We start from the raw sequence: 24,968 nt of genomic DNA, 5'->3' as shown, positions 1-24,968 counted from the left end.
CACATGCCAGACTGCTGTACCTAACAGACTTTCATGGGGCACTGGCAGTGATTCTCCCTGGCTGCCACATTCCCGCTCATGGGTCAATCCCTGTCTCCCTGCATCAGCCTTTGTGCCCTGTCCTGGCAAACCCCCTCCCCAGGCAGCCACCCCCCGTTCCCCAGCCCAACACCTACGCTTCTCCTGCACGTAGAGATACCCCTCCATGGTGTAAGGGCTGATGTTTTTGTGCTCATGGGGATTCTCCTTCATCTTCTTCATCAAAGCTTCAACCTCTGACCTGGTTCCTTCAAAGCGATTTCTTGTCTGCGAATTAAAACAGGAATGTCTTCTCCAGTGCAGGGACCCATGCCTGGCTCTGCAGCACACGAGGTGGGGCTGGTCCCTACAGCCCTGTGGGAAATGGGACTGGGGAGCCCAGGGGCAGCCACAGGGCGGGTCTGCTTCCTGGGCCTGAACTTAACTAAAGCAAAAATATTACAACAATTGGAAAGACCTTCCAGAACTTTAAGGGGTCTCACAAAAAGAGGGAGAGTGGTTTTTTACATGGGTCAATAGTGATAGGACAAGGGAAATTGATTTAAACTAAAAGTGGAGAGATTTGGATTTGATATTAGGAAAAGATTCTTCCCTGAAGGTGGGCAGGCCCTGGCACAGGTGCCCAGAGCAGCTCTGGCTGCCCCTGGATCCCTGGCAGTGTCCAGGGCCAGGCTGGACAGGTCTTGGAGCAGCCTGGGACAGTGGAAGGTGTCCCTGCCATGACAAAGGGTGGAATGAGCTTTAAGGTCCCTTCCAACCCGAACCAGTCTGGGATTCTGTGATTAAAATACACCAGAAGGTGAGGTGGCTCTGGAGACAGACAGCAATGGGCATAGGGACACCCTGGGCATGGGGACAGCCCGGGCACAGGGACACCTTGGGCACACTCACATTCTGGATGCTGATTGTCAGCTCTGTCTTGAAATCACTGAAGTCCTTTGCCAGCTCGTAGCCATGGTGGTAGAACGTGAACAGCCCCTGCAGAAAGGCCAGCAGCTGCATTGGGAAAAAGCAAATGGAGATGGTCAGTAGAGCCCCAGAGCTGCACCCAGAGCCACCAGTGCTGAGGGGAGGGGGCCCTGCAGCCCCTGGAGTGGAGGGGCTCCCTGGTGGGCCCTCTGTGAGAGGGGCTGTGGGGTGAGGCTGGACCCCTGGCCCCTGCACTGCCACGGCTCCCCATTTCACCCGTTTCACCACACCACCCCAGTTTTGTGCAGGCTGAGAGCTCACTTACAGGTTCCACAAACTCAAACATCTTCCTCTCCTGCACCTCCTGCACCTTGAAGACGTATTCCAGGGAGACCTCGTAGAAGTGCTGCCGAACCAGGTCCACCTGGCTGTCTGCCTGCAGAGGGTTGGAGGGGAAGCAGAGCTCAGGAAGGACCAGAGCACACCTGGCTCTGATGGGAAACTCCCAGGCAGAGCAAACCCAGCTCCAGCCCCCAGCCCCAGCTGGAGGGATGGCGCAGCAATAAACATAAACCTGATCCACCTGAGCAAGCTCTTCCTTCAGCTGAGAAAAATGGGTGTTCTCACTCATGTTCTCACCTCCCCAACAGCTGGGTAGAAAACATGCAGCAGAGGTGAGAAACATGGAAAGCACTGTGAACTCGAGGAGAAAAGGTAACTTTCCCTTTTCTGGAAAGCACTGCCCCTCGCCAGGGACCCACAGCCACATTTCACAGCCCCACACGGAATCCTGTTTCTAAGGTAACCCCTCCCTCGGTGGGAACGGGAACCAGCCCTGAACTGGGAGCTGCTTCCAGCGGGCTGCGAGCTCCTCCTGCCCGCCCGGCAGCAGCGGCAGGGGCGGCTGGGGATGCCGGCAGATGGCACCAGCAGCCAGCGCAGCGCCGGCACCCGACTGCATCCCAAACGCATCCCGACTGCATCCCACACACATCCCGACTGCATCCCACACACATCCCGACTGCATCCCACACACATCCCGACTGCATCCCAAACACAGCCCGACTGCATCCCAAACACAGCCCGACTGCATCCCAAACACATCCCGACTGCATCCCAAATACATCCCGACTGCATCCCAAACACATCCCGACTGCATCCCAAATACATCCCGACTGCATCCCAAATACATCCCGGACTGCATCCTACACACATCCCGGACTGAATCCCAAACACATCCCGACTGCATCCCGGAGTGAATCCCAAACACATCCCAAACTGAATCCTGAACAGAATCCCACACTGCGACCCGCACACATCCCAGACTGAATTCCAAACAGAATCCCAAACAGAATCCTGCACACATCCTGGACTGAATCTCAAACAGAATCCCGTGTGCATCCTAAACACATCCCAGACTGAATTCCGAAGAGAATCCCTCACACATCCCCAACAGAATCCTGCACAGAATCCCACGCTGCATCCCAAACACGTCCTGCACAGGATCCCACACAGGATCCTGCACACATCCCATTCCTCATCCCTCCTGGACCCCGTAGGGCATCTCCAGGCAGCCCCACAGGCCGTGCTCTGTCCAGGGCACAGGATCACACCTCTGACAGCCACGAGTGGACCCTTCCCTCCACAGCCAGAACTCCTTCCACCCCCATGCCCCATATCAGCACCTCAAACACCAACTAAGCCGAGGGCTCAGAGGTCATTTCAAAGCCACCATTCCCTGGAACACCTGGGTGCTCCCACATGGGAAGTTCTTTACAAACCCCAAGGACAAGGCTGGCCTGCAGGCACACCTGCCCAGACCCTGAGCCCTCCTCAGCCCTGATTTGCTGGAAGATGATCACCTGTGCCCCAGGTACTTCTGCTCTCAAGTCCCCTGCTCTGCGGGGCACGGTCCCACCACTGGGTACAGGAGCCCACCAGTGCCCCCAGTAAGGGATCAGCAGCACACCAGCACCATGCCCAAAGGCACAGACACACATCCTGCAGGACCAGCCCAGCTCTGGGCCAGCACAAGGAATTCCAGACTCGAAAGAAGTGATTGAAAACTCGGCATAGTCATCCAGCAGGAGCACTGTCACCATAGCTAACCACGTCCTCAATCACTGATGGCTCTTAAAGAGTTTAAGCCTGATCCCTTCTCCCCTGGAGCACAAAGCAGAGCAGCCACTTGCAGAGGAGACCAGACATCCATGATTTGTGCTGGCACATGGGAAGCCTGCAGCAGAACCAGTTTCTTTCTGTTACACTCTTTAATTATAAACCTCTCTCCTTTTTGATTGCTATCCATTTTGGGATCTCTCTGATTTACTCACCAAGAAGGCTCCATATCCTTTCATTACAGGAAAAGGGGAAAACCCAGCACCCGCAGCCAGAGTGAGGGGAAAAAATGAGTTTACAGCCAGGAGAACCATTGTTAAAAGCTGTGTGAGGCATTCAAAAAGCTCTCCACGCTCACAGCCAGACATGGAAACTGAGGCTGCTCTCACCTCCTGAAGCTGGGATTCTTTCTTCTTGGAAGACAAGTTCAAGTGTTTTTCTAGGACACCACAGTATTTCTCAGTCTCCTTGTCGTATTTCTTTTTGGCATCCTACAAAACAGGACACAAAGTGTGACACTGAACACGACGGTCCCAGAGCAGCTGTGACAGCATCCCCATGGCACCGGGCAGGATGGCAGTCCCAGGTGGGAGCCAACACGAGACAGGACTTGAGGGCAGCAGCTGGAAGCAAGTGAGGCTGCTTTTATCTGCCAGCATCAGGCAGCTACAGGAAAGCAGTTTATGCCAAGGCTGGAGGGAACCCCTCCTCTATTCCTGGGGCCCAGTGCTTGGTAAAACATCCAGATCCAAAAACCACAGAGCAAGGAAAGTGCTTTGTAAGCAGAACATGGTCACAAATCCACATCCCACCCCTGCCACCCCTTGCAAGAGCTTCTCCTCTGTGTCACGGGGGACAGGGACACAGCACCTCGAGCTGTTTGTGGCAGCAGCATTAAGGATGCCAACTTCACTTTCCTTTGCACCCCTGTGCCAGCCTGGCCACCCCAAGACGCCAGGACCCAACCCATGCCAGCAGGTGCCTGCTGCAGGACTCCTCTCTGTGGTTTGTTTTCAGCTGCCCGGGGCCGGGCTGGGCACCACTGCCGTGCCCAGCACTGGCACGAGCTGCTTGCAGGCAGCAGCAGGTTGTTATAACAACAGGGGAGCCACAGACACTGGTTTTCATTTCAGAACAAAGGCAGGAAAGCAAGAGGGGGGGCCAGGCTGTCTCACAGCCACCCTCAGCCTCACCGGTGCTTCCCTGCCCTGCCTGAAGCGTCCGAGTTCCCGTGCAGCCCCCAGCAATGCCTCGGGGTGGGCAGTGCAGGCTGGGGGACTCAGGAAAATGTGAGCCCCTCCAAGAAAATCCTAATTCTTCCTTGGAGTAAGGAAAAAGTTCACTTCGGCTGGCATGCAGCTCTTTGCCCTTTGGCTGTGGGTGAACTCAGAACACTACTGAGGCACTTCCCAGGAGCTGGATCGCCCCGTGTCCATCCCGCAGCAGCACACAGCCTCCTCCCATGCCCGAGCCCATCCTGCAGTGTGCCAGCTCCTGGCCAGCTCCGGGAGCAGTGGCTGGGTTACCTTGGCAGCCCCGATCTGCTCCTTGCGGAACTTCTCCAGCGGCGTGATCAGCACCTCGCTGGCGTTCTCGATCTGGGGGCAAAGACAGGCACAGCTCACCTGTGCTATCCACAGCCTTTTCCCTGGAAACCCCCCTCCCCCTGGCCCCAGAACCCCCCAGGCTTCACCCCTCCATCTCTGCACACCTCTGAGCCCCCTGCAGCAGCACCGGCCGCTCTCCGACAGCTACACTCCATTCCTGACGCTTTTCAGTGTTTCCCCACCGAGCCACCCTCTCCCTCCTCTGCCCTCCCCTGCCAGGCGAGGGAAGGAGCACCGGGGCTGGCAGTCACTGTCACCACGGTGCCCCAGGTGCCACCACCCCCTGCCCAGGACAGCCGGGGCCGTACCATGCGCATCCGCTCGTCTTCCAGGTTCCGCAGCACCGTGGCAAACTCCTGCAGAGACTTGGCTGGAAGGGACACAGTCAGCGTTGAACATCCAGTTTTTAAAGAAAGAGGCTGCACTGAGGGGCTCTGCCTGTGTTTTGCGTGGGGAGGTTTGGGTTTTTATTATCTTTGCTCTCTCCCTAGAAAGGTTCCTGCCGCCTACACTGGCAGCAGAGCATCCCCAGGGCCAGCCTTCCTCCTCCAGACAGCAACATCCTCAGCTCAACCCTGCCCTGCCCACAGCCAGTCCCCAACCAGCCCCACAGCACAGCACACGAGGGGCAGCTCCCCAGCAGGGGCACAGCACCAGGGAGACTTGGGTGAGCAGCTATTTCTGCTGAGAGACTGGGCACAAATAAACAAGCACAGTTAAATCAGGGCTAAAGCTTCTTTGCTCTGCTGGCTCCAGACGATGTGCACAATAAGCTCTAGAAGTTCAGCTGGGGCAGGAGCAGCATGAGAGAGGGAAGAGGCTGAAACCACTGCCCTGTGCCAGGAGAAGCTCTGTGGCTGAGCCAGGCTTAGTTCAGAGAGCCCTGCCAGGCTCGGCAGCGCTGATTCCCTCAAGCACAGGATTCTGTGTGACACTGCTGCTCCTCTGCTTCAGAGCACAGCTCCTGGCAGGGTATCCAGCCACAAGCACCTCCAGATGCTCCTCTCCAGTGCAAAACATGCAGCTAACTGAGGTGGTTTCAGATACAGGCAATCTTCTCCCTTTCCTATCTGGCAGGCACAGATTTAGGCCAAGAAGCAACAAGTGATCCCCTGGGGAAGGCTTTGCTGCTGTTCAGCCAGGAGGAATGAGGCATTTCCAGCAGAGAAATTCCCTCGGTGTCCTGGAGTGAGTTTCCCTGCCTGCCCTGCTCAGGGAAACTCCAGGCAGTGGCTGCAGGAGCCCCAGGACTCACCTATGCAGATCTCATCGTCGGTCTCTGCGTCGCCGATGCAGCGGAATTTGAACTCGTTGAGGGAATCGGCGAACTTGCGCTTGGCGGCCGACAGGTCTGTGAGAGCAGGAGCAGGAACACACGTGGGAAAGTGCCCCGACAGCAGGGAGCAGGCAGACACACATCCCAGCCAGGAAATACCCACAGAGGCACCCTGCCACCAGGCAAGCCCCAGAGCGCTGCCCCTCTGCACCCACCCCAGGGACAGGGCTCTGTGGGGTCCCTGCCAGCACCCCCACAACACCCTACAGGAGATGAAACTCCAAAATACCAAAAGAGCCACCCCAGAGCTCAGCCCCAGAGCCACGGGGCAGCAGCAAATGGTGGCACACAGTGGCACTGCCCCCCGAGAGATGGCACCTCTGCCATGCTGCTGCCCCGCGGAGGGAAGGCAGAGCACAGAGCTGCTTTGCTTCCCGAGCTGCAGATTCCCTCTGAGGTCTGGATCCTATTAAGTTCTTACTCACAGTGACCTGAGTGGATCCAGGACTGGCTTTTCCAGGCAGCCTTTTAACCTGGCACACACAGACAGTGCTGGGCACCGTGAGGCCACCACAGGCCCCGTGTGGCTGCAGCACTGCCGGTGCGAGGAGCTCAGTGTTTGCTCCCCGTGCATTTCTTCACTCAAAGCCCAAAATTCCATGGGCTTTTCCCCTTCCCAGCACGGGTGGAAAATGTGTGTGCACGCAAAGGCTGTTTCCTCCTCCCAGACACCAACAGCCAAGAGATAACCACACCAGAGTCCAAGTGTTTTGCCTTCCCCGTGGGATAAGGGAGTTGGCAACTCTCTCCAAGCATTAAAGCTGCTGTCCCGGTATCGCTGCTGCCAGCCCTGGGTTAATCCTGCCCAGTTCAGTCCTGGCTGCCTGCACACAACTGCTTCCTAAGGCAGCAGGAAATCACCCAGCCAAGGCAGGCAGGGAGAGGGAAACCCTGGGAGCTATCCCAGTGGGAAAGTACAGAGGGGGCTTCTTCACGGAGAAGGTTCACACATAACGGGATTTGCACTTTGCTCCCTGGAGGATGGAACGAGCATGGCTTTTACACCCTTCCCATGCCTGCAGCTGCCAGCAGTCTCCACTGGCACCTACAGAAGCAAGATATATATTTTAATGAAAATTCCCAGGTGCTCCTGGGCAGGGTTGAGAAGAGGGACTCGGGAGGGTGGGAGGGTTTGTTCCAGCTCAGCACAGGGCTGAGCAAAGGGCACTGGCACAGTCCTGTGCAGCTGTTCCTGCTCCATTCCATGCCCGTGCTGGTGTCTGCAGCAGAGCAGCCTCCTCCCCTCACCAGAGCTTCTTGGAGCAGCCCCAGGGCTCGGGGACTCTCACCCAGTCCCTCCTGCCTGGCCTGGAATAACCACAGAGATGATGTTAATGATCTAAGGAGCCATTTCCTCTCCCCCAGCCCCCTCCCGAGCCTTTGGCCACCTTCCATGTGCCACGTCCCCACCTGAACCAGGCCTGACGTGACACCCCTCGTGTCCTTCACTGCTGCACCCCAGAGCTGGAGGCTGCTGCAGCACAGGGATGAACACCTGGGGGAACTGAGCTCCCCAGCCCGGGGCAGGGCCACCCTCTCCAGGGACACCCTCTGCTGCACCTGAGAGCGAGGGGCAGGGCAGGGCTCTGGGACCAGGCAGGAGCCAGAGCAAAGCCCAGAGCAGCACTGGCAGCAATGGCCCACGGTGCTTATAAATAGGCAAGGGAGAGGCAGCGGGAGAGGGAGATAACTCCTGGAGTGATAAAGGATAAAATTAGCAGCAGGATCGGCCAGGGAAGGAGAGAGGGGCACCCATGTCCACCCTGTGGGGCCCCACTGTCCTCCCCAAGCCACTGCCACCCCAGATTCCCCTCTTCCTGGGACCCCTCAACTACATTTTGGGACAACACCCCTGCAGTGGAAGCAGGACGGCTCAGGGGGAACAGGGCAGCCCCTGGATGAGCCTCAGCTCCTGAGGGTTCTTCTTCCCCAGGTCTGTGGACAAGCAAACCCAAAATCCTGCAAAGGCTCACAGAATCTGCTGCTTCCTCTCACACACGAGCAAAGCCACCCAGACACTGCACATGAGCCACAGCAGGGCTGCACCAGGGGCTGGCGGGTTTTCCTTCCAAGTTCTCTGCTGGCTTGATCAGTCAACCACAGCATCAGGGAAAGCCACCACAAAAAAAGCCAGAAAAATCCTTCTGCCTGAGCAACACAACCAGTTGGGGCTGCAGGTCTCATCATCATCATCATCCTCACCTCCCATGGCTCCCTTGTCCCACCCGGGCTGGTGAGGATGGGACAATCCCTTCAGGAAAGTCCCCTTGACAGAAAACTGGCACACCCAAGTCCACCTGCACAGCTGCAGCCACCAGGGATGTAAAACAATGCCCTTTTAAAAAGTGATGCATTCTCCCCATCCACTGCATCCTCAGGAACAGCAGGGAGGGGGACAGCTCCCAGCAGGTCAGAGGGCAGCAGCTTTTCCTGGGAGCAGCCTCAACACCCCCTCTGCCTGTCCCTGCTCCCTCACAGCCAGCCCAGGGCTCTCCCCACCTTCCTCCCTCTGCAGCCGGGCAATTGCTGGCTGAATTCCACCCCAGCCCCACACCTCCAGCTCCAGGGCTGCCCCCAAACCTGGCTGAAGGACCTGCTCCAGCCCCAGGAATCCTGCAAGGGACCAGCAGCAAGGGAGCAGTCGTGCTCCCTGTGTCCCCCTCCTCCTCCTCCTCAGCTACTCAGAGTTTAATCCTTCTGGGAAGTGGTTGCTGTTACTATAAGGAGACTGAAGTGGTTGCTTCTTACATTAAAAGCCTCTTCCAAAGGAATTTGGAAGTACTGCAAAAGGCTGTTTTTAGGAGGATTGTGTCCTGATTTCCCACCCCTCCTCCATGAGTGCAGCACCCCGGGCACTATGGGGTGACCCTACTCAGCCAGGTCTGCAGTCAGCACCCCAAAAACAACGGGTAGGACGCTGAGGGGAACCACAACACATCAAACTGAGATGTCAGGAAGACAAATGTGCCCCCTGCCTGGTCCTGTGCTGGAAAGATCAGGTCAGCCAGGGCGAAGTGACACTGCTGGCTCAGGTGGGGGCTCTCCCCAGAGCTGACTGCAGCCAGTCTGCTGCATTTGCTGCAAGGGCAGAAAGCTCTGGCTCAGCTGGACCCAGGGCAGGGCAGGAGCAGCAGGATGGGTGGTTCAGGTTAAAGACAAGCCTGCTGCTGAGTCTGGCCATGAAGGGTTAATGCTGCCAGAGAGGGGGAGCAGAGGATGCTGCTGCTCCTGGCTCTGGGCTCACTCGGAGCAGGATTTCTACACTTCCTGCAAAGAAAACTGCTTAACAGCCTGTATTTACTGTTCAAGTGGACAACAGGAACTGAGACTCCTGCCCCTTCCTTCCCCCGCAGCAAAGAGCAGCAGAGCAGCAGAACAGACTGTCTGTCCCCTGCAAGCCCCACACAGGGACAGGAGGACAGTGCCAGTCCCCAGCCCCTCTGCCCCAAGCAGGGCAGGCCTGGGGTGTCACCACTGTCAGAATCTGTGCTATTGATGATCCCGAGATTGTAGAAAGTCTCTGTCTGTCAGCCCCATTGCCAAAGCAGAAGCCATAATTGGTCTGTGCTGTTTCAAGGTTGTTTATTCTGTTTATCTCTCACATGTTCTGCTGCCCTGCCGCAGCTCTGTCCTGCAGGGCAGCGTGTGGGGCTCTGCCCTCAGTGGGATGGTACAAACATTAAATACCACAAACTACCTGTGCTGGATTTACAATAACGTGCCAATATCTGTCACCTACGTTGGACAGTGTGTCCCCAGCCTAAACCAACAGAAAAATGCCAACACCACAGTGAAACATGGAGGGCATGAAGAAGGAGAAAAAGGACAAGACACACCCAATTTCCTCCATCTTGTCCCCTTTGGACCCCTAACCTAGAATCCTAAAATTTTACTTTTGCACCCGTGCCACACTTAATTATTACTGATATCAAACCCTCAGAGCTGGTAATTCATCCTGTAAGATTGAAAACTCTTTTCCATGGACAGAGATCACAGACAGTGTCACCTGCCCAGCCCCAGCGGCACTGGGGTCAGCACTGAGCGTCAGGGCAGCGTCACAAACGCTTCATTTGCTCCAGAAGGTTCAAATCCCCTCTCTGCGCTTCCCAGCAAGGTCAGCAAAGCCCAGCTCCATGAGACACTGCTGTGCTCTGGGCCTGGCCCAGCCCCAGAGTCACTTCCACACTGAATTAGCACTGATTTGTTTATTAAACAGCCTCTCCACCAGGTGGTTGGAGTTAATCAGTGATTTAGGAAGGGACGGCAGCTGCTGGCAGGTTCCCCCTCTGAATCATCATGAGCAAATATACAAAAGCAGATGGGCAGAGCCCACCCCACCTCCAGCACAGCTTCTGTCCCGTGTTCTGCACAACAGCCCGTGGAGAGGCTGCCACAGCCTGGCACACGCCACAGATTGAGGTTACGGGGTGCCAGAGACAGCAAGGTGCCCCCAAGGAGCAGGGCACGGGCACAGGGGACTGCACAGTCCCTGCAGTCACCCCAGGCCGGACCCCAAGGCATGGAGAGCATCGCTGACATGGCCCCACAGCCCCCCAGACCCCATTTTGGTGCCTTTTCCACACACACAGCCTCCAGCTGAGCCTTGTTCCAGCAGCACACCCAGCCAGGCCAAACCCCAGCGCTTCACTTTTGCCACGGGGAGTTTATAAGCACACATTCTGCTTCAAGCAGAAACCCCAAAACTGCTCAGAGTGGGAATCCAGGGCATCCCTCTGGCTGCCCTGGGACCCTGGCAGGGGTCAGGAACCCCCTGTACAGAGCCCCCAGAGACACTGGCTGTGATCTCTGTCCATGGAAAAGAGTTTTCAATCTTACAGGGTGAATTACAAGCTCTGAGTGTTTGATAAGAGTAATAATTAAGTGTGGCACAGGTGCAAAAGTAAAATTTTAGGTTTCTAGATTAGGGGTCCAAAGGGGACAAGATGGAGGAAATTGGTGTGCCTTGTCCTTTTTCTCCTTCTTCATGCCCTCCATGTTTCACTGTGGTGTTGGCATTTTTCTGTTGGTTCAGGCTGGGGACACACTGTCCAACGTAGGTGACAGATATTGGCACGTTATTGTAAATCCAGCACAGGTAGTTTCTGGTATTTAATGTTTGTACCATCCCACTGAGGGCAGAGCCCCACACGCTGCCCTGCAGGACAGAGCTGCGGCAGGGCAGCAGAACATGTTAGAGATAAACAGAATAAACAGCCTTGAAACCAGCACAGACCAATTATGGCTTCTGCTTTGGCAGCGGGGCTGAAAGACAGAGACTTTTTACAATCTCAGAATCATCAATACCTCAGATTCCAACAGCTCAAACCTGAAGCCCTGCCCGAGATGCCCGAGGAGGGCAGGTCCAGGGGGTGCCCCAGCTCTGGCTCAGCAGCCAGGGGAGTGTGGGCACTGCTGCAGCCAAAGCATCCCCATCTGCCCCATCCCCAGACTCAGCCTGGCTCCGTACGGCAGCGCTGGCCAGAGGGACACAGGACCCTTTGTGTGCTGAATGGCACCATTGACCAGGCTCACACAGCAGATCAGAGCCCAGCAACACGCTGAAGACCTCAAATATTGCCACGGTATTTTAGGAGATAAAGGTTCTGCGCTTCGTGAAAAACAAAGTTATCCCTTGGAAGGACTGCCTGGCTGCACAGCTAAAATTATCCCCCACTGCCCACCAGCCCAGCACCCCGGCCACGTCATCCTGCCTCCCCCAAATCAATAATGCTTGGAGTTACCTTGGGAGCTTTGCCAGGCCAGGACGTTTCTGCAAAGCCTCCCCAGATTCCTGATGGAAGGCACTGGAGATCCAAGGGAAATGCAGCCAGAAGGACCATCAGGGCCAGTCCTGCACGGCCAGTGTGACATCCTGCAGCAGGGCCAGGGCTGCAGCAGCACCAAGGCAAGAAGCCACTTCCTTCAACTCCCTCTGCTGTAGCCATTCTCCTGTTTTCCCCTGGTTTGAGGGAGTTGATGGTCAGCTGGAACCCTTGCCCTCCTGTCCCAGGTCTCCAGCATGAATCAGCCCTGGCCTTCCTCAGGCTCTGGAGCCCTGAGCCCAGTGCTGGGCCTGCCTTGCCACAGGGGCAAAGGTCTCGCAGCCTCTCTCCATCCTTCCTGTTCAGCTTTTCTTAGCACTTGCCCATCAAGTCACACTGCAACAAAGCCACTGTGGTGAGTCAGATCTCTGTCTCACAGCGGCTGAGACACTGCAGGAACCCAGCTTGTGCAAACAGCTCTGCCTTTCCCCCTCGGAGTGGCACCAGGGCTGTGACACTGGCAGGAGAGAAGCTGGTACAGGCAGCGGGGATGGGTTAATAATGCAGCTGATGAAATGTCCCTGACACAGTTAATGAAGTGCCCCTCACCAAGGCTCCCACCTGAGGGACTTCAGCACTGGACATGTGAACCATCAAGCCACGACCTCCCCACCCCACCAGGAAAGGAAGACTTGGGAGACTCCCACCTGTCCCGCGTGGAAACCCTGGAGGATGTTCTCCACTCGCCCGAGCAGCCCTTTTCTGCAGGAACCACTCCAAAGTGAAGCGCTCTGTCTTGTGCCCAGCACAGCCTGGCCCTGCCCCTGCTCTGCATTAATCAGGTTATTTTAACGAGCTGCAGCAGCTCCTGGCTCAGAGAGCACCGTGGGCAGAGGTGCTGATGCCGGGTGGGACGAAGGCAGCGATGGCAGCTGGAGCCACAGGTGCCAGGCAGCAGAGCCTGCCCTGCCTGCAGCCAGGACACGCAGGAAACAAAACCCAGGAATGATGTAAACCACCCCCGGAGAGGCTCCCCATTCCTGGAGAGCCTGAGGAGACAGATGTCTGCAGCTGCAGGGAGGCACAGCCCAACACCAGTCCTCACTCCCTGCATGGAGCACTGGGGCTCAGAAACACGGGGCTGCCAGAGCCCTCCTGCAGCCCTGGCACCCACTGCACACCCCCAGGATGGCCCTGGAAGACACGGGGCTCGAAGCCAGGTACCACCACCCTGGCAGGCAGCTTCCAGCTGAGCACCACCGTGCAGAGAACCAGCACAGGGGCTCAGCAGAGCCCTTGGTGACCCCTGCCCAGGGGCCTTCCTGTGCTCTGCACGGACATGGCAACACCCCAGAGCTCCCACAGCCCCCAGAGCATCCGTGCCTGCAGCTCCTGAGGGGCACAGCCCCCTGCCCCCAGCACAGGGCAGCACCCCCCAGATGCCATCCCCTTGCGCTGGACACGGAGCCTTTCGTGTACTTCGCAGCACAACAAAATAAAACGGCATTTCTCCACGTCCCCACCCAGCTCCCATGTCTGGCACTTTTCCCTGTGCTTATTTTTGTTCACATCCTGGTGTTGTTTGATGGCAGAACCCCCCGGCCCGTCCCAACCTGCAGCAGAGTCTGCCAGGCAGGGAGCCAGGCGTCGCAGCAACAGGAGCTCAGGGGGGCTCCAAACAAAATCAAACGCAAATATCCACCACTCCAACACAGAGGAGGGATGCATCCAAACAGCAAACACGGGCAACAGCTTAAGTGCCTGTAAAACATCAGGGATGTGGTAATGAAATGGAAAATTACCGCCCCGGCTGGCATTTCCACGGGCACACAATGTGAGGAAGCAGCAGTGAAAATCCCTGTGGCACAAGCAGGCCAGGGATTTGGGCACAGTGCTGGCTCAGAGAGGGATGTCAGACCTGCTGAGCACAGCTGTCCCTCTGCACCGAGTGCCCGACCTTCACACCCCATCCCTGACTGCTGTTCCCAAAACCAGCATTGACCAATATCACCTTTCCCCTCCACCTGCACACTGCCCCACTGCCCTGCCCCAGGCAGGTCATGGAAATGCCTCCAGCCTTACACCTGGGAGTAAAGTGCCTCTGAGGGCAGGATGGAAGTGTTTTACTCACAGCTCCACACTGCCCCAGTTCCCTCACTGGGGAGTGCAGGTCAGTCCCTGTCGGCACCACACCGCTCCAGTAATTGCAGCTTCTCCTCCAAGAGCCAGGAGAGGTTCAGGTTGGGCATCAGGAGAAATTTCTTCCTGGGAAGAATGGTCAGGTTTTGGAAGGGGCTGCCCAGGGAGGTGGTGGGGCCCCCGTGCCTGGAGGTGCCTAAAGAAGGACAGGACGTGGCACTCTGTGCTCTGGGCTGCTTGACAAGACAGTGACGGGTCACAGGTTGGACTTGACAATCTTGGAGGTCATTTCCATCCTCAATCATCGTGTATTTCTGTGATTCCTCTCCAAACCTTGGCACAACCCACAGGAAGGCTGGAGATGACTTTACCCTTGTTACCACAATATTTCATCGACTGGAGCCGGGAATCACATTTCATTAGGACAGAATGCCCTGCCTGAGACAGCTAATCGATTTAGAGGACACTAATCCACAAGAAATTTGCTCCTGACCCAGGCAATGCCCATTAGTGGAGCAGAAGGGGGTCTGGCAGGGGGGCTGTGGCAGAATCCCTGCCAGACCCCGCCAGGCAGAGCAGATTGCCTCAGGCACACTCCAGCTTCTGGATTAGTTAGTTATTAAACCTAATTAGCTAATAGGTGGGCCCAGGGAGCCCGCTGGATTTCTCAAGGGGCAGGCACCAAAGCATTGGGGTCCCCAGGGGGCCCAGAGACCCCCGTGCCCCAGGTGGGGAGGGCACCAAGGCCCTGTCCCTGTGGGCAGGAAGGACAGGAGGCTTTCCTGGCACATCCCAGCCAGGCCATGGCACGGGGCAGTGCCCCCCTGTCCCCCCTGCCCTGTCCCCATCCCAGAGGCAGCAGCTCTTGCCCACAGCCAAGCTGGGGTCAGCTCCCAGCCCCTCCAGAAGCTGTCCTGCACAACCTCCTTCCTTCTCCTCCCAAGGAACCTGCGGAAATCCTTTTGTCGCCAGTGCTCCTCCACCTCAGCTGTAAGAACAGGAAATATCCCACTGTGCTCGCAGGAACATGAGTGGCAAGTGAGTCAATTTTTCCTGCTCTGGCAGGAAAAGAGAAATATAAATTCAAACCTCCAGCGGAGCACAGGGAGGCACGCAGGGTGAGCACGGGGATGCACAGCCCAAGGCGCAGCACAGAACCATGGAGCAGCTGAGGTGGGAAAAGCCCTCTGGGATTCTCACATCCTGCTGCTCCCCCTGCACTGCCAAAGCCAACAATCACCATTGGCGTCATCTGTAAAACCCCTGCAGGATGGTGACTCCACCACTGCCCTGGTAGCCTGTGCCAGTACCTGACCACCCTTTCCAGGAAGAAATCAGTGCCTTGAACCCGGGCTTTCCCCTAGAATTCGTGGGAGAGACACCCAAGGCTCTGCTCTGCAATGGCTGGGATTTTTGTGAAACATTGCTTAGCAACCAGCACCCAACGAGGGCATCGCTCTGGACAGACGCTGCTTCAGCGAGAAAGGGAATAAAAAACCAGCAAAGGGACAGAGGAGCAGGCAGTGTTAGGAAAGGCACACGCCAGCTCTTTTTACAGGTCACTCGGCCCAGAGAGCCCTTCACACCTCCCTCGCTGTGGATCATGGAATCCCAGACTGGTTTGGGCTCATCTCATTCCACCCCTGCCATGGGCAGGGCCATCTTCCACGGTGCCAGGCTGCTGCAAGGTGCAGAGAGCAGGGAAGGGTGGGCAGGCAGCCCCCAGCCCCTGGCCATGCCCACCGCTCCACGTGCCAGCCCCAGATGGTCCGGGGGCTGCTGAGCTTCCCACAGCTCCGGCTGCAAACCCGCCTGGCATCACGGCACAGACACTGCCCTCAGTGCCCATGGCGTCCCAGCACACCCCTGCACCCCGCAGTGCCAGGGCAGAGGAGCCCATGCCCAGCTCCTGCAAGCCACGCTGGAGATATCCTTGCCATTAACAGACGGGGTGATGCCCTAAGGATGCGCCCTGGGCAGGAGCCCACCAGCCCAGGGCCAGCAGTGCTCACACAGAGCAGGTGGGAGCACCTTTGGCGTGGGGGGCGTGCCAGGAAAACATCCCTGTTCCAGGAAAACTGAGAAAACACATCCCTGTCCCAGGAAAAGAAAACATCCCTGTCCCAGGAAACCTGGGAAAACATGGGTGTCCCGGTGGCGGTGACAGCCGCTGGCGTGCCCGGGGGAGGAGGAGGGGGATGATTCACAGCAGGGCTGAACAAGCTGTGCAGGTTTCCAGAGCTCCCCCTCGCTCTGCCTCCCCTCCCACCCACCACGGTCACGCTACAGCTACTCATCCCCGGGAAAGGGGGATGAAGGAACCCGAGCCCAGCGAGGGATGCCTGGCACAGCTCGTCCCCCACTGTCCCCCAACCTGTCCCCAAGCCTGTCCTCCCCCTATCACCTAGCCTGTCCCCGCCATGTCCCCCCCATGTCCCTCCATGTCCCCCAGCCTGTCCCCGATGTCCCTCCCATGTCCCCCAGCCTGTCCCCCAGCCTGTCCCCCATGTCCCCACCATGTCCCCCAGCCTGTCCCCCAGCCTGTCCCCCATCATGTCCCCCAGCCTGTCCCCCATGTCCCCCAGCCTGTCCCCCATGTCCCCCAGCCTGTCCCCCAGCCTGTCCCCCATCATGTCCCCCAGCCTGTCCCCCATGTCCCCACCATGTCCCCCCCATGTCCCCCAGCCTGTCTCCCCCCTGGACGCTGCAGGAGGGGTCCAGAACGCCCCAAACCAGAACCCCTGGGTGGGCAGGGCTGGCTGGGCCACGCTGGCACCGCTGCTGTCCCCGGACACTGTGTGGGGACCGAAGCCCCTGTGTGTGGTGCAGGAATGCCAAGCCCCGAGCAGCCCTGCCCTGCTTTGTGCAGCGATGCTGGCACGGCTCCTGGCACGCAGGGAGAGGCACACTGGGGTTTTAGGGTGCAAAGGGGTTGGTGGTTCCCCTTTGCCAGCCGGGGAGGGGTCTGGCAGACAGCAAGGACTTGCCCCACGCCATCCCTGGTACTTAATCAGCCGTGCCAACCTGCAGAGAGCACAGGGACCCGCGGGCACCGCGCCTCCCACCCTCCCGCAGCAACCATGGGAACGGCATTTCCTCACAGATTGCCCACGTCACTGCCAGCTGCCACAGCACAGCCAGGCAGGAAAGGGGAAACCTGAAAGGGAAACCTGGAGAGCCCACCGCTCCCAGCCCCTGTCTGGGGCACACGGGTGATGCCACACACACTGCAGGTGATGCCCCACATGCCACAGGTGATGCCACACATACTCCAATGATGCCACACACACTGCAGGTGATGCCCCACATGCCACAGGTGATGCCACACACACTCCAGTGATGCCACACACACTCCAGTGATGCCACACACGCCGCAGGTGATGCCACACACACCGCAGGTGATGCCACACACACCGCAGGTGATGCCACACACACTGCAGGTGATGCCACACACACTCCAATGATGCCACACACACTCCAATGATGCCCCACATGCTCCAAGATGATGCCACACATGCCACAGGTGATGCCACCCACGCCACAGGTGATGCCACAAAGCTCTCGGTCTGGCAGCACTGCAGAAACAAACGGAGACAGATGATTCAAGCTGTGCCAGCACATCTGCAGCCTTGTGAAAACAGCCTCCTGCCCCAAACCAGGCAAATCTGCTCCATGCTGGAAGCACGAGCAGGACACAGCTTGTGGGTGAGTGCTGGGGAACACAGGGACATCCAACCTGGCCCTCCACATCCCTCCCCAGGCCCCCTGCCCTGAGCCACTCCCTGGACACAGATGTGCACCCTCAGTCTCCACCAGCTCGGGCAGTGCCAGCCCCTGCCTCTCAGAGCTGCCCTTTATGCCAGGCCATGCCTGGGTTTAACCTGGCATGGGACACATGCTCAGCACAGGCCCCGTGGCTCCTCGGGGCTCTGTCCCCATCCCAGGGGGACAGAATATTGGGACACGTGCCCAGAGGTGCTCTGGGGCATGCTCCCAATGACAGCGATCTCCCAGCCCTGCTAACCAGCCTCTGTCAGCACAGTGTAAAAGATGCCATCGTGAGCATGGGCTCCTGTGCCCACCCAGACCCCAGTGCTCATGGGGCTCCCTGCCCTGCCCACCCAGACCCCGGTGCTTTGGGGCTCTCTGCCATGCTGCCCACAGGCACACCCAGCTCCAGCCCAGCCCCAGGTCTCACAGCACCCACCCAGTGCCCCCCAGGAGCCCACCCCGCCCTGCCTGGCCCCACCATCAGTGCCCAAACCTGCCGGCACCGTGGGGGGACCCCACGGTGCCGGCAGGTTTGGGCACTGATGGTGGGGCCAGGCAGGGATAAGTGTGCAGCCCCCCGAGCCAGCCCCTCCAGGGCTCACAGTGCAGACCCACCACCACAAAGAGCATCCCCCAAGCAGGAGTAAGTTCCTGCTGCTAATTTCCACTGGGGAGGAAGAGGAGGATCAGCTTGTGCTAAAACTGAAGCACGGTACTCTCACCTGTCCTAGCTCTCATTTGAATAAAATCCCAGACAAGTTATTAAAGATGTGGCTGCACAGGCCACACAGGTCATGCAAAGGAAGAGAAGTCCTTGGTGCCTCTGGCTCTGCTGGTGCAGCCCTGGCTGAGCCATAACCACATCCCTCCTCCACAGCTCCAAGTATTCCCTACACCAACTGTTTCCTACAGGAATGAAGAGGGGAACAATGCACCCTGGCACTGGAGAGCCACGTTACACCTGGAAAAAACCAAAGTAAATCATTTTAGCAGCCAAACCCAAAGCCACGTGCTTTCCCTGTGGTTTGCAAGGCAGAGGGAGAGCCCAGGCAGGCCTGGCTGTGCCCCAGCCCTGCTGGGGGGGCAGGCAGGGACCTCCCCTGCCCCTCCAAGCATGCAATGAGCTCCTTGGGAAACGCATGGGTGCTCCAGGAAATCCCCCCTGCGGCAAGGCAGCGATTCCCGGCGCTGGGAGCAGCACACCTGTGTCACCAGGTGTCACCAGGTGTGCCTCACTGGGCACTCAGCCCAGCACCATCCCAGAGCACAGCCCTGGCAGAACCCGGTGCCAGCGGTCACAGCAACCCAGCCTGGCAGCGGCTGCTGGATTTGCACCCTCCAGGGAGCACAACGCTCCTGCTCCTCCAGACTGGAGCCCGCAAAGCCCAGCGCTCTCCTGGGCAGGGCACAGCTCTGAGCACTCAGGGCTGCACCTGCACAAACAGGGGCTGCTCCCGCAAAGGCCAGACCTAAACCTCTGACCCTTGATCCCTCTGTGCAAAGCTGGCGAGAAGGTTTGGGCTGTGACTGCTTTCTTCAGGGGTCAGAAGAGCAGGAAGGATGGCAATAACGTAAGATGGGCTTTGGATTCCCTCTCCCCAGCACCAGACACCTGGGCACAAGGAGCTGGCACCGCAGATGGCAGCAGGTTACACAGCAGCCCCAGATGGATCACGCTCCAGCACACCCAAGGGTTTTCTCCCTGCAGAGGCACACGAGGGCACCTGGAGTGCACAGCAGCCTGTGCCTGCCTGCCCTTTGCCCAGCCGAGCCAGGGCTCCCTGACCCACTCCCAGGGGACCAAGCAAGCTGAACCATGGGGAGCAGGATGGCACAGGCAATGACAAAGTGGCAGAGTGGGCAATCCCCGTCACGTTTCCTTATCACCTGCCTAAGCCTTGCTTGTGTAAAAAGGGAATGAAGTAAACACGGTGCAAAAGTTTCACTTTCATTTCCAGTCTGTGGCAGATCCAGCGCCAGCTCCAGCCAGGACAGGCACTGCCACCCCACAGCCACGGGCACAGATGTCTCATAAAGGCCTGGTTTCACCAGGAAGCTGCAGACCTGAGGAACAGAACCCATGTGCAAGCACATCCCCCAGTCTGGACCACCACCAGGAGCCACCCCACCAGCCCGTTGCAGGTTTTGAGCTGCACAGCAGCCCCGGAGCAGGATGTGTCCTAAGAAACACCCCAGAGCTGCAGCAAAAGCCCAGCTGGCATTGCCCATGGTGGCCGGGCACACAGGGGTCAGCCCAGGGGGCAACGCATTAAAATCACACCCTGCAGGACAGACAGAAGGGGGACCACCCCTCTGTGGCAGCAAACCTCAGCTGGGAGCAGGGGCAACCCCCGGCTGCTCCCACAGCCAGTGGGGACACGCTGGCATGAGGAACAGTGCCACAGCGTGTGCCCCGTGAGGCTGGCATGACCAGAGGAGCTCCCAGGCACTGCAGGATCCAGGTCCAGCCCAGCATCACCCCCTCGGTCCTGTCCCTCCTCACTGCCAGCTGCAGCTCTGTGTGACCTGGCCAAGAAACCAGCACAAGGAAAAGTGATCCAAACCACCAAACCAGCTGTGCCTCCTGGGCACGGGCACCTCCACCTTTCCCGTGGGAGCCCAGGCATGGCACAGCCCCACCTGGTCCCAGCCCGTGTGCCCCTGTGGGGAGGGGGCTCACAGAGCCTCCCCCAGCCCAGCCCCACCACACAAATTGCAGTTTGTGCCGTGGGAGCATGGCAGCAGCCGGGGCGTGGACGGGTTTGGTGGCTTCAAATTAGTGCCTGGGAGTTGGAAGAAGGAAAACAAACCAGCAGAAACGTGGCAGGGCACCAGGCTGCACCCACTGCCTGAAGGGGACAACAGCCCCATGGCCAGCAGGACACGGCGATGGCAGCACAGGAGAAGGGCACAGGGGGGAGGAGGAGGAGGAGGAGGAGGAGGAGGAGGAGGAGGAGGAGGAGGAGGAGGAGGAGGGTGCCAGGCTCAGCCCTGTGCTCCAGCAGGGGGAGGTGATGGCTGGCAGCCCCTGCACGCCCACATCCTCTATCCTTAGGTGTGCTGTTTGTTTCCCAAAGCAAGCTGTGGGCATCTCCACATCACCACCCTGGGCTCCAGCTCTCCCTCCGCGCCAGCACAGGGGCTGGAGGTGATGCCAGCACAGGGACGAGCCACTGGCTCCCTGCCTGGCCCTCACACAGGCACAGGGACAGGCAAAGGGATAAAATCCTTCAGCATCCTGGTCCTGATGGTCACCACAGCTCCTGCGCTGCAGAACGAGTTTCACGGCATCCAGGCTTCGAGTTCATTATTTATGTCACACTTGAAGTCTCTGCATCTGCAAAACTTTCTGAATAATTTATGGATGGTGGATCAGGGAGGAAGAGGGACACGTTTTGCTGAAAACCAGGTCACTGAATACCAGCCAAGCAGCAAAGGGAGACAATGGAAACAGGCACAGAAACTCACTGGGGGAAAAAATCCAACAGCATTTATGTACACACAGACACACACACTCCAGAGATGCCCTTGGCATCTGAGGACATTTAGCAAGACCAGCCCTTCAGCAAATGAGGATCATTTTCAACCTTCTGAATTTATTCTTTCTTCTAAGGGAAGGAGAAAGTGCTGTGAATCATTCCTATTTCTCTCTGTACCTACACTGAGGACAAAAGCAGGGTAGAGCAGCCTTTTCACAAACCCTGGCAGGGACTTTGTTCCGTGTCCTTACTCCAGTCTCACCATTCCTGCGTGCCCGTGCTGCTGCTCCTGCCCAGCTCTGCAGAGGGCTTTTCCTCTTCCTCCCTCTTCATCTTCCTCCCCTCCGCCGCCCAGCCCCATGGCCCCTCAGCAACAGCACAGAGCTCCACGTTCTCCCCACGCCTGCCCCCGTGCAAAGAGGATGTGAAACGTTCAGCAGAAAAGGCAAGAGGAAGGAAAACGAGGGAGGATATTGCCAAGACCTCACGGAACTCTGGCTGCAGGCAGTCACACTGCCCAAGGGCACCCCCAGAACCCCTCATGGCCTGGGGCAGGGGTCTGCTGCCCCCAGGCCTGCCCAGCTCCACAGCCACAACAGCTGAGGAGCAGCACGGGGACAATGACAGCGAGATAAGGCCACCATGCCCAGCCATGGAGACAAACCAAAACCACATGGAAACACCATGAAAAATAAAAGCTAGCTAAGAAAAGCAAGCTCCTGATCAGTCAGAAATGTCCCCCTCCCAGAGGTGCACTGGCTCACAGGGGTGACATCCCAGCCCCTGTGACACAACCAGCAACAGGCAGCACAGCAGCTCCCCACCCCGAAGCACCTCCATCCCTGCTGCTGGACACTGGAATGGTCTGCAAGGGCTCATGCAGCACATCAGGCCTGTCACACACTGAGGGTGACACAGGTGGGAAGAGCCAGCCCAGATCCCACCCAGCACCGGATCAGTCAGAGGAATCACAGCCTGAAGCAGCCCCACAGCTCCTGAAGTACTCCTACAGCAGGAAGAGGATGCACAGAGGGCCGAGCATCCCAGCCAGGGAGGGGACACCCCTTCCCAGCCTGCCCTGCCCCACATGGCCCAAACCCTGCCCCAGAGAGCCCTGGGGCCACCCCGGTGCCACACGGCAGGGCAGGCAGGGCTGGCGCCTGGGCACTGATTTACCCCGCAGCAGAATCAGCATTATTCCCGTCCCTGCCCCGCTGAACTGCCCCCAGCCCTGTGCAGGAATTAAGGGCTAATCCAGGAACACATTCAATAGAAGCTACAAAACAATTCAGCCATAAAAACATCCTTATCTGCAGAGGCCAGCGAGCGCTCTTCCTGCCCGGCGCTGGGCGTGCGGCACGGCCGGGGCACAGGAGCCCCTGGCAGCCCCGAGCCCAGGGGGCTCACAGCACACCCCAAAATACCTCACACAGCCTGCCCAGGGCTGGCTGCTCACCTCAGCCAGCACCTGCCACGAGCTAACTGGCGAAGCCCAGAGACACCTGAGGACTCACCAGCTCACTCCCAAAATGTATTTTCTGTGAGGAGCAGCGCTGTAGGATTTGTTCTGGGGTAAAATGAATGCTACAGGCAGGGCCTGGCACTGCTGCCTTCAGCAATCACTGCACAGCAGAACACAGCTCAGAGTTGCAGAGCCATAAATGCACCCACAGCCGTCGGGTTTGAGATTCTTTTAACCCCAAATGCCAAGAACTGGTACAATGGGAGTCCCTGTCAGCCAGATGTTACCAGCTGCTACTTCAGCACAGAGGAACTACACCCATGGGGCTCGGTGTGAGAAAGGGAGGGAGCAGGAATCAGCCCTTCTGGGAATGGACAGGGCGGTGGGAATGGATGGAGCATCACCTGCCGTGCACCCTGGGGTGACCTCGCTGTCCCCCAGCCCCCACAATGACCCTGGCCAGGCTGGTTCACAGCAGGTGATGCTGCAGGGCCTCCATGGCACCTGTTTGTGATGTGCCCCTGTCAGCCCATGGCACAGCCTGGTGACCACGTGTGCTGCCAGCATGGTGGGTACAGGCACTCCCCTGGATGGGGAAATGCCCTGTGGTTTGTGCCAAAGAAACTTAAACACAAGAAAACCCCAATGACCCCGTGAGGGAACAGCAGAAACAACATCTCCAAAGCTTAGGGAGCAGCTCACCCAGCACACCACCCCGAGGGCACCCAATGCTGAAGCAGGTAGCCATGCAGAGGTGGGGACAGGAGCCAGCCCAGCCCGGGCATCAGGGAGCACCGGGACGCTGCCAGCCACAGGTGAGGGTCTCCCCATCCCCGGAGCCACAGCCTGCATGGCTGCATCCCCCTCCCACCCAAACCTCGCTGGTTTGCAGCTTTGCAGCCACCCCCGCTTCCCCATGGAGACGGAGAGGAAGGCACCGGAGGGGTCAGCCCGGGCAGAGGCACCGGGGGCTCCGGGCATCCCCCGCCCTGAGCGGAGCCGGGATAGAGAACAAGCGGAGCGGGAAGAGGGCTGGGCAGTCACCAACCCACCACCCCAGAAAACCGCTCCCAAAGGATGCGACCCTCGAGGGTCACGGAGCGGGACCTGGTGGGCGAGGACCAGAACCACACACATCGCAGCGGAGCACGGCCACGCACATCCCGATGGAGCAGGAGCGGAACCCCGCACGCCCCGATGGAGCCACCCTGACGGGCCCGCACGCCGAGGCGGAGCAGGGCAGGGCCCGCGCGTGTGCCGGTGCTCCAGAAGCCGGACCGTGCGTGTGCCGGTGCTCCAGAAGCCGGACAGCGCGTGTCCCCGCGGAGCACGGCCAGGCACATCCCGGAGCACCGCGCTCGTCCCGCCGGAGCCGCAGCCGGAGCAGGCACGGCCCCGCGGCCCGGCCTCAGCCCGGCACACCGGGGCGGCCCGGATGGAGCAGCCCCCGTGGCGGGGGCAGCGCGGGGCGGGCGGGGCTCGGCGGGCGGGGGTCCCGCAGGGCCGCCCCCAGCCCCGCACTTACTCTTGAGGGCGGCGACCAGCGACTTCCCGTCCTTGATGAGCTCCTTGATGAACTTGTTGGTCTTGTCCAGCTCGGCCTCGTGCGAGCGCAGCCGCTCCCGGAACTGCGGACTGTCCAGGCAGCACTCGCTGAACTCCAGCGCCGGCAGCCCCATGCTGCCCGGCACGGCGGGGGAAGCGCGCAAAAACCCGGAGGAAACGCAAAACGGAAGGGCTTTCAGGGCGAGGCGCGCAGCCGGGGGTGCGGGCGGGCGGCGGGAGCGCGGTGCCGGGCCGGGCCGAGCCGGGCCGAGCCGAGCCGAGCCGGGCTGAGCCGAGCCGGGAGCGGGGCCGGAGCGGGGCCGGAGCGCGGCCGGGCGGAGCGGCGGGGGCGGAGCCGCGCGGGGGCGGAGCCGCTGCGGCCGCGCTGGGGCCCCGCCCGGGCCGCCTGCGCCACGCCCCGCCGGCACCAGCCAATAGGCGCGCTCCGGCACCGCTTTTCCCCGCCCTCTTTTCCCGATCGGCCAATCAGCTGCGGGGGCGGGGCGGAGCCATGCCCTGCCCGCCGCTCCCGCACCTGGGCCCGCGCCGCCGCTGCGGAGCCGCCTCCGCCCGGGGCGGGCCCGGCCCTGCCCCGCTCCAGCCCTGCCCCGATCCGGCCCTGCCCCGCTCCGCTCCGGCCCTGCCCCGCTGCTGCCCGACCCCGCTGCTGCCCGGCCCCGCTCCGGCCCTGCCCCGCTGCTGCCCGGCCCCAGCCCGGCCCTGCCCCGCCCCAGCCCGGCCCTGCCCCGCTCCAGCCCTGCCCCGCTCCAGCCCTGCCCCAGCCCGGCCCTGCCCCGCTCC

At 59.3% G+C, this 24,968-nt stretch overlaps 1 protein-coding gene across 3 annotated transcripts in view; it reads right to left on the bottom strand.

Annotated features, from left to right (window-relative positions):
- ARHGAP26 (Rho GTPase activating protein 26) overlaps nt 1-24,524 on the bottom strand; it is a 100,735-nt gene extending 76,211 nt beyond the window's left edge. For 2 of the 3 annotated variants that reach the window (XM_030284065.4, XM_032750792.3), the window contains exons 1-8: nt 24,148-24,442; nt 5,929-6,024; nt 4,982-5,043; nt 4,593-4,664; nt 3,456-3,557; nt 1,274-1,384; nt 931-1,035; nt 177-306 (exon numbers count right to left, since the gene is read on the bottom strand). In XM_030284065.4, the coding sequence (XP_030139925.4) occupies nt 177-306; nt 931-1,035; nt 1,274-1,384; nt 3,456-3,557; nt 4,593-4,664; nt 4,982-5,043; nt 5,929-6,024; nt 24,148-24,301 (832 nt within the window). In that variant the 5' untranslated portion in view covers nt 24,302-24,442. Of the gene's footprint in view, nt 1-176; nt 307-930; nt 1,036-1,273; nt 1,385-3,455; nt 3,558-4,592; nt 4,665-4,981; nt 5,044-5,928; nt 6,025-24,147 lie in introns of all 3 variants that reach the window. The other variant, XM_030284064.4, reaches the window with a different exon arrangement.
- Between the last annotated feature and the right edge of the window lie 444 nt (nt 24,525-24,968).

This window comes from Taeniopygia guttata, chromosome 13 (assembly GCF_048771995.1).
Source record: "Taeniopygia guttata chromosome 13, bTaeGut7.mat, whole genome shotgun sequence".
In the NCBI taxonomy this organism is placed as follows: domain Eukaryota; kingdom Metazoa; phylum Chordata; class Aves; order Passeriformes; family Estrildidae; genus Taeniopygia; species Taeniopygia guttata.
Note: the sequence above shows the minus strand (reverse complement) of the source record. Positions and strands in the feature narration are given on the sequence as shown.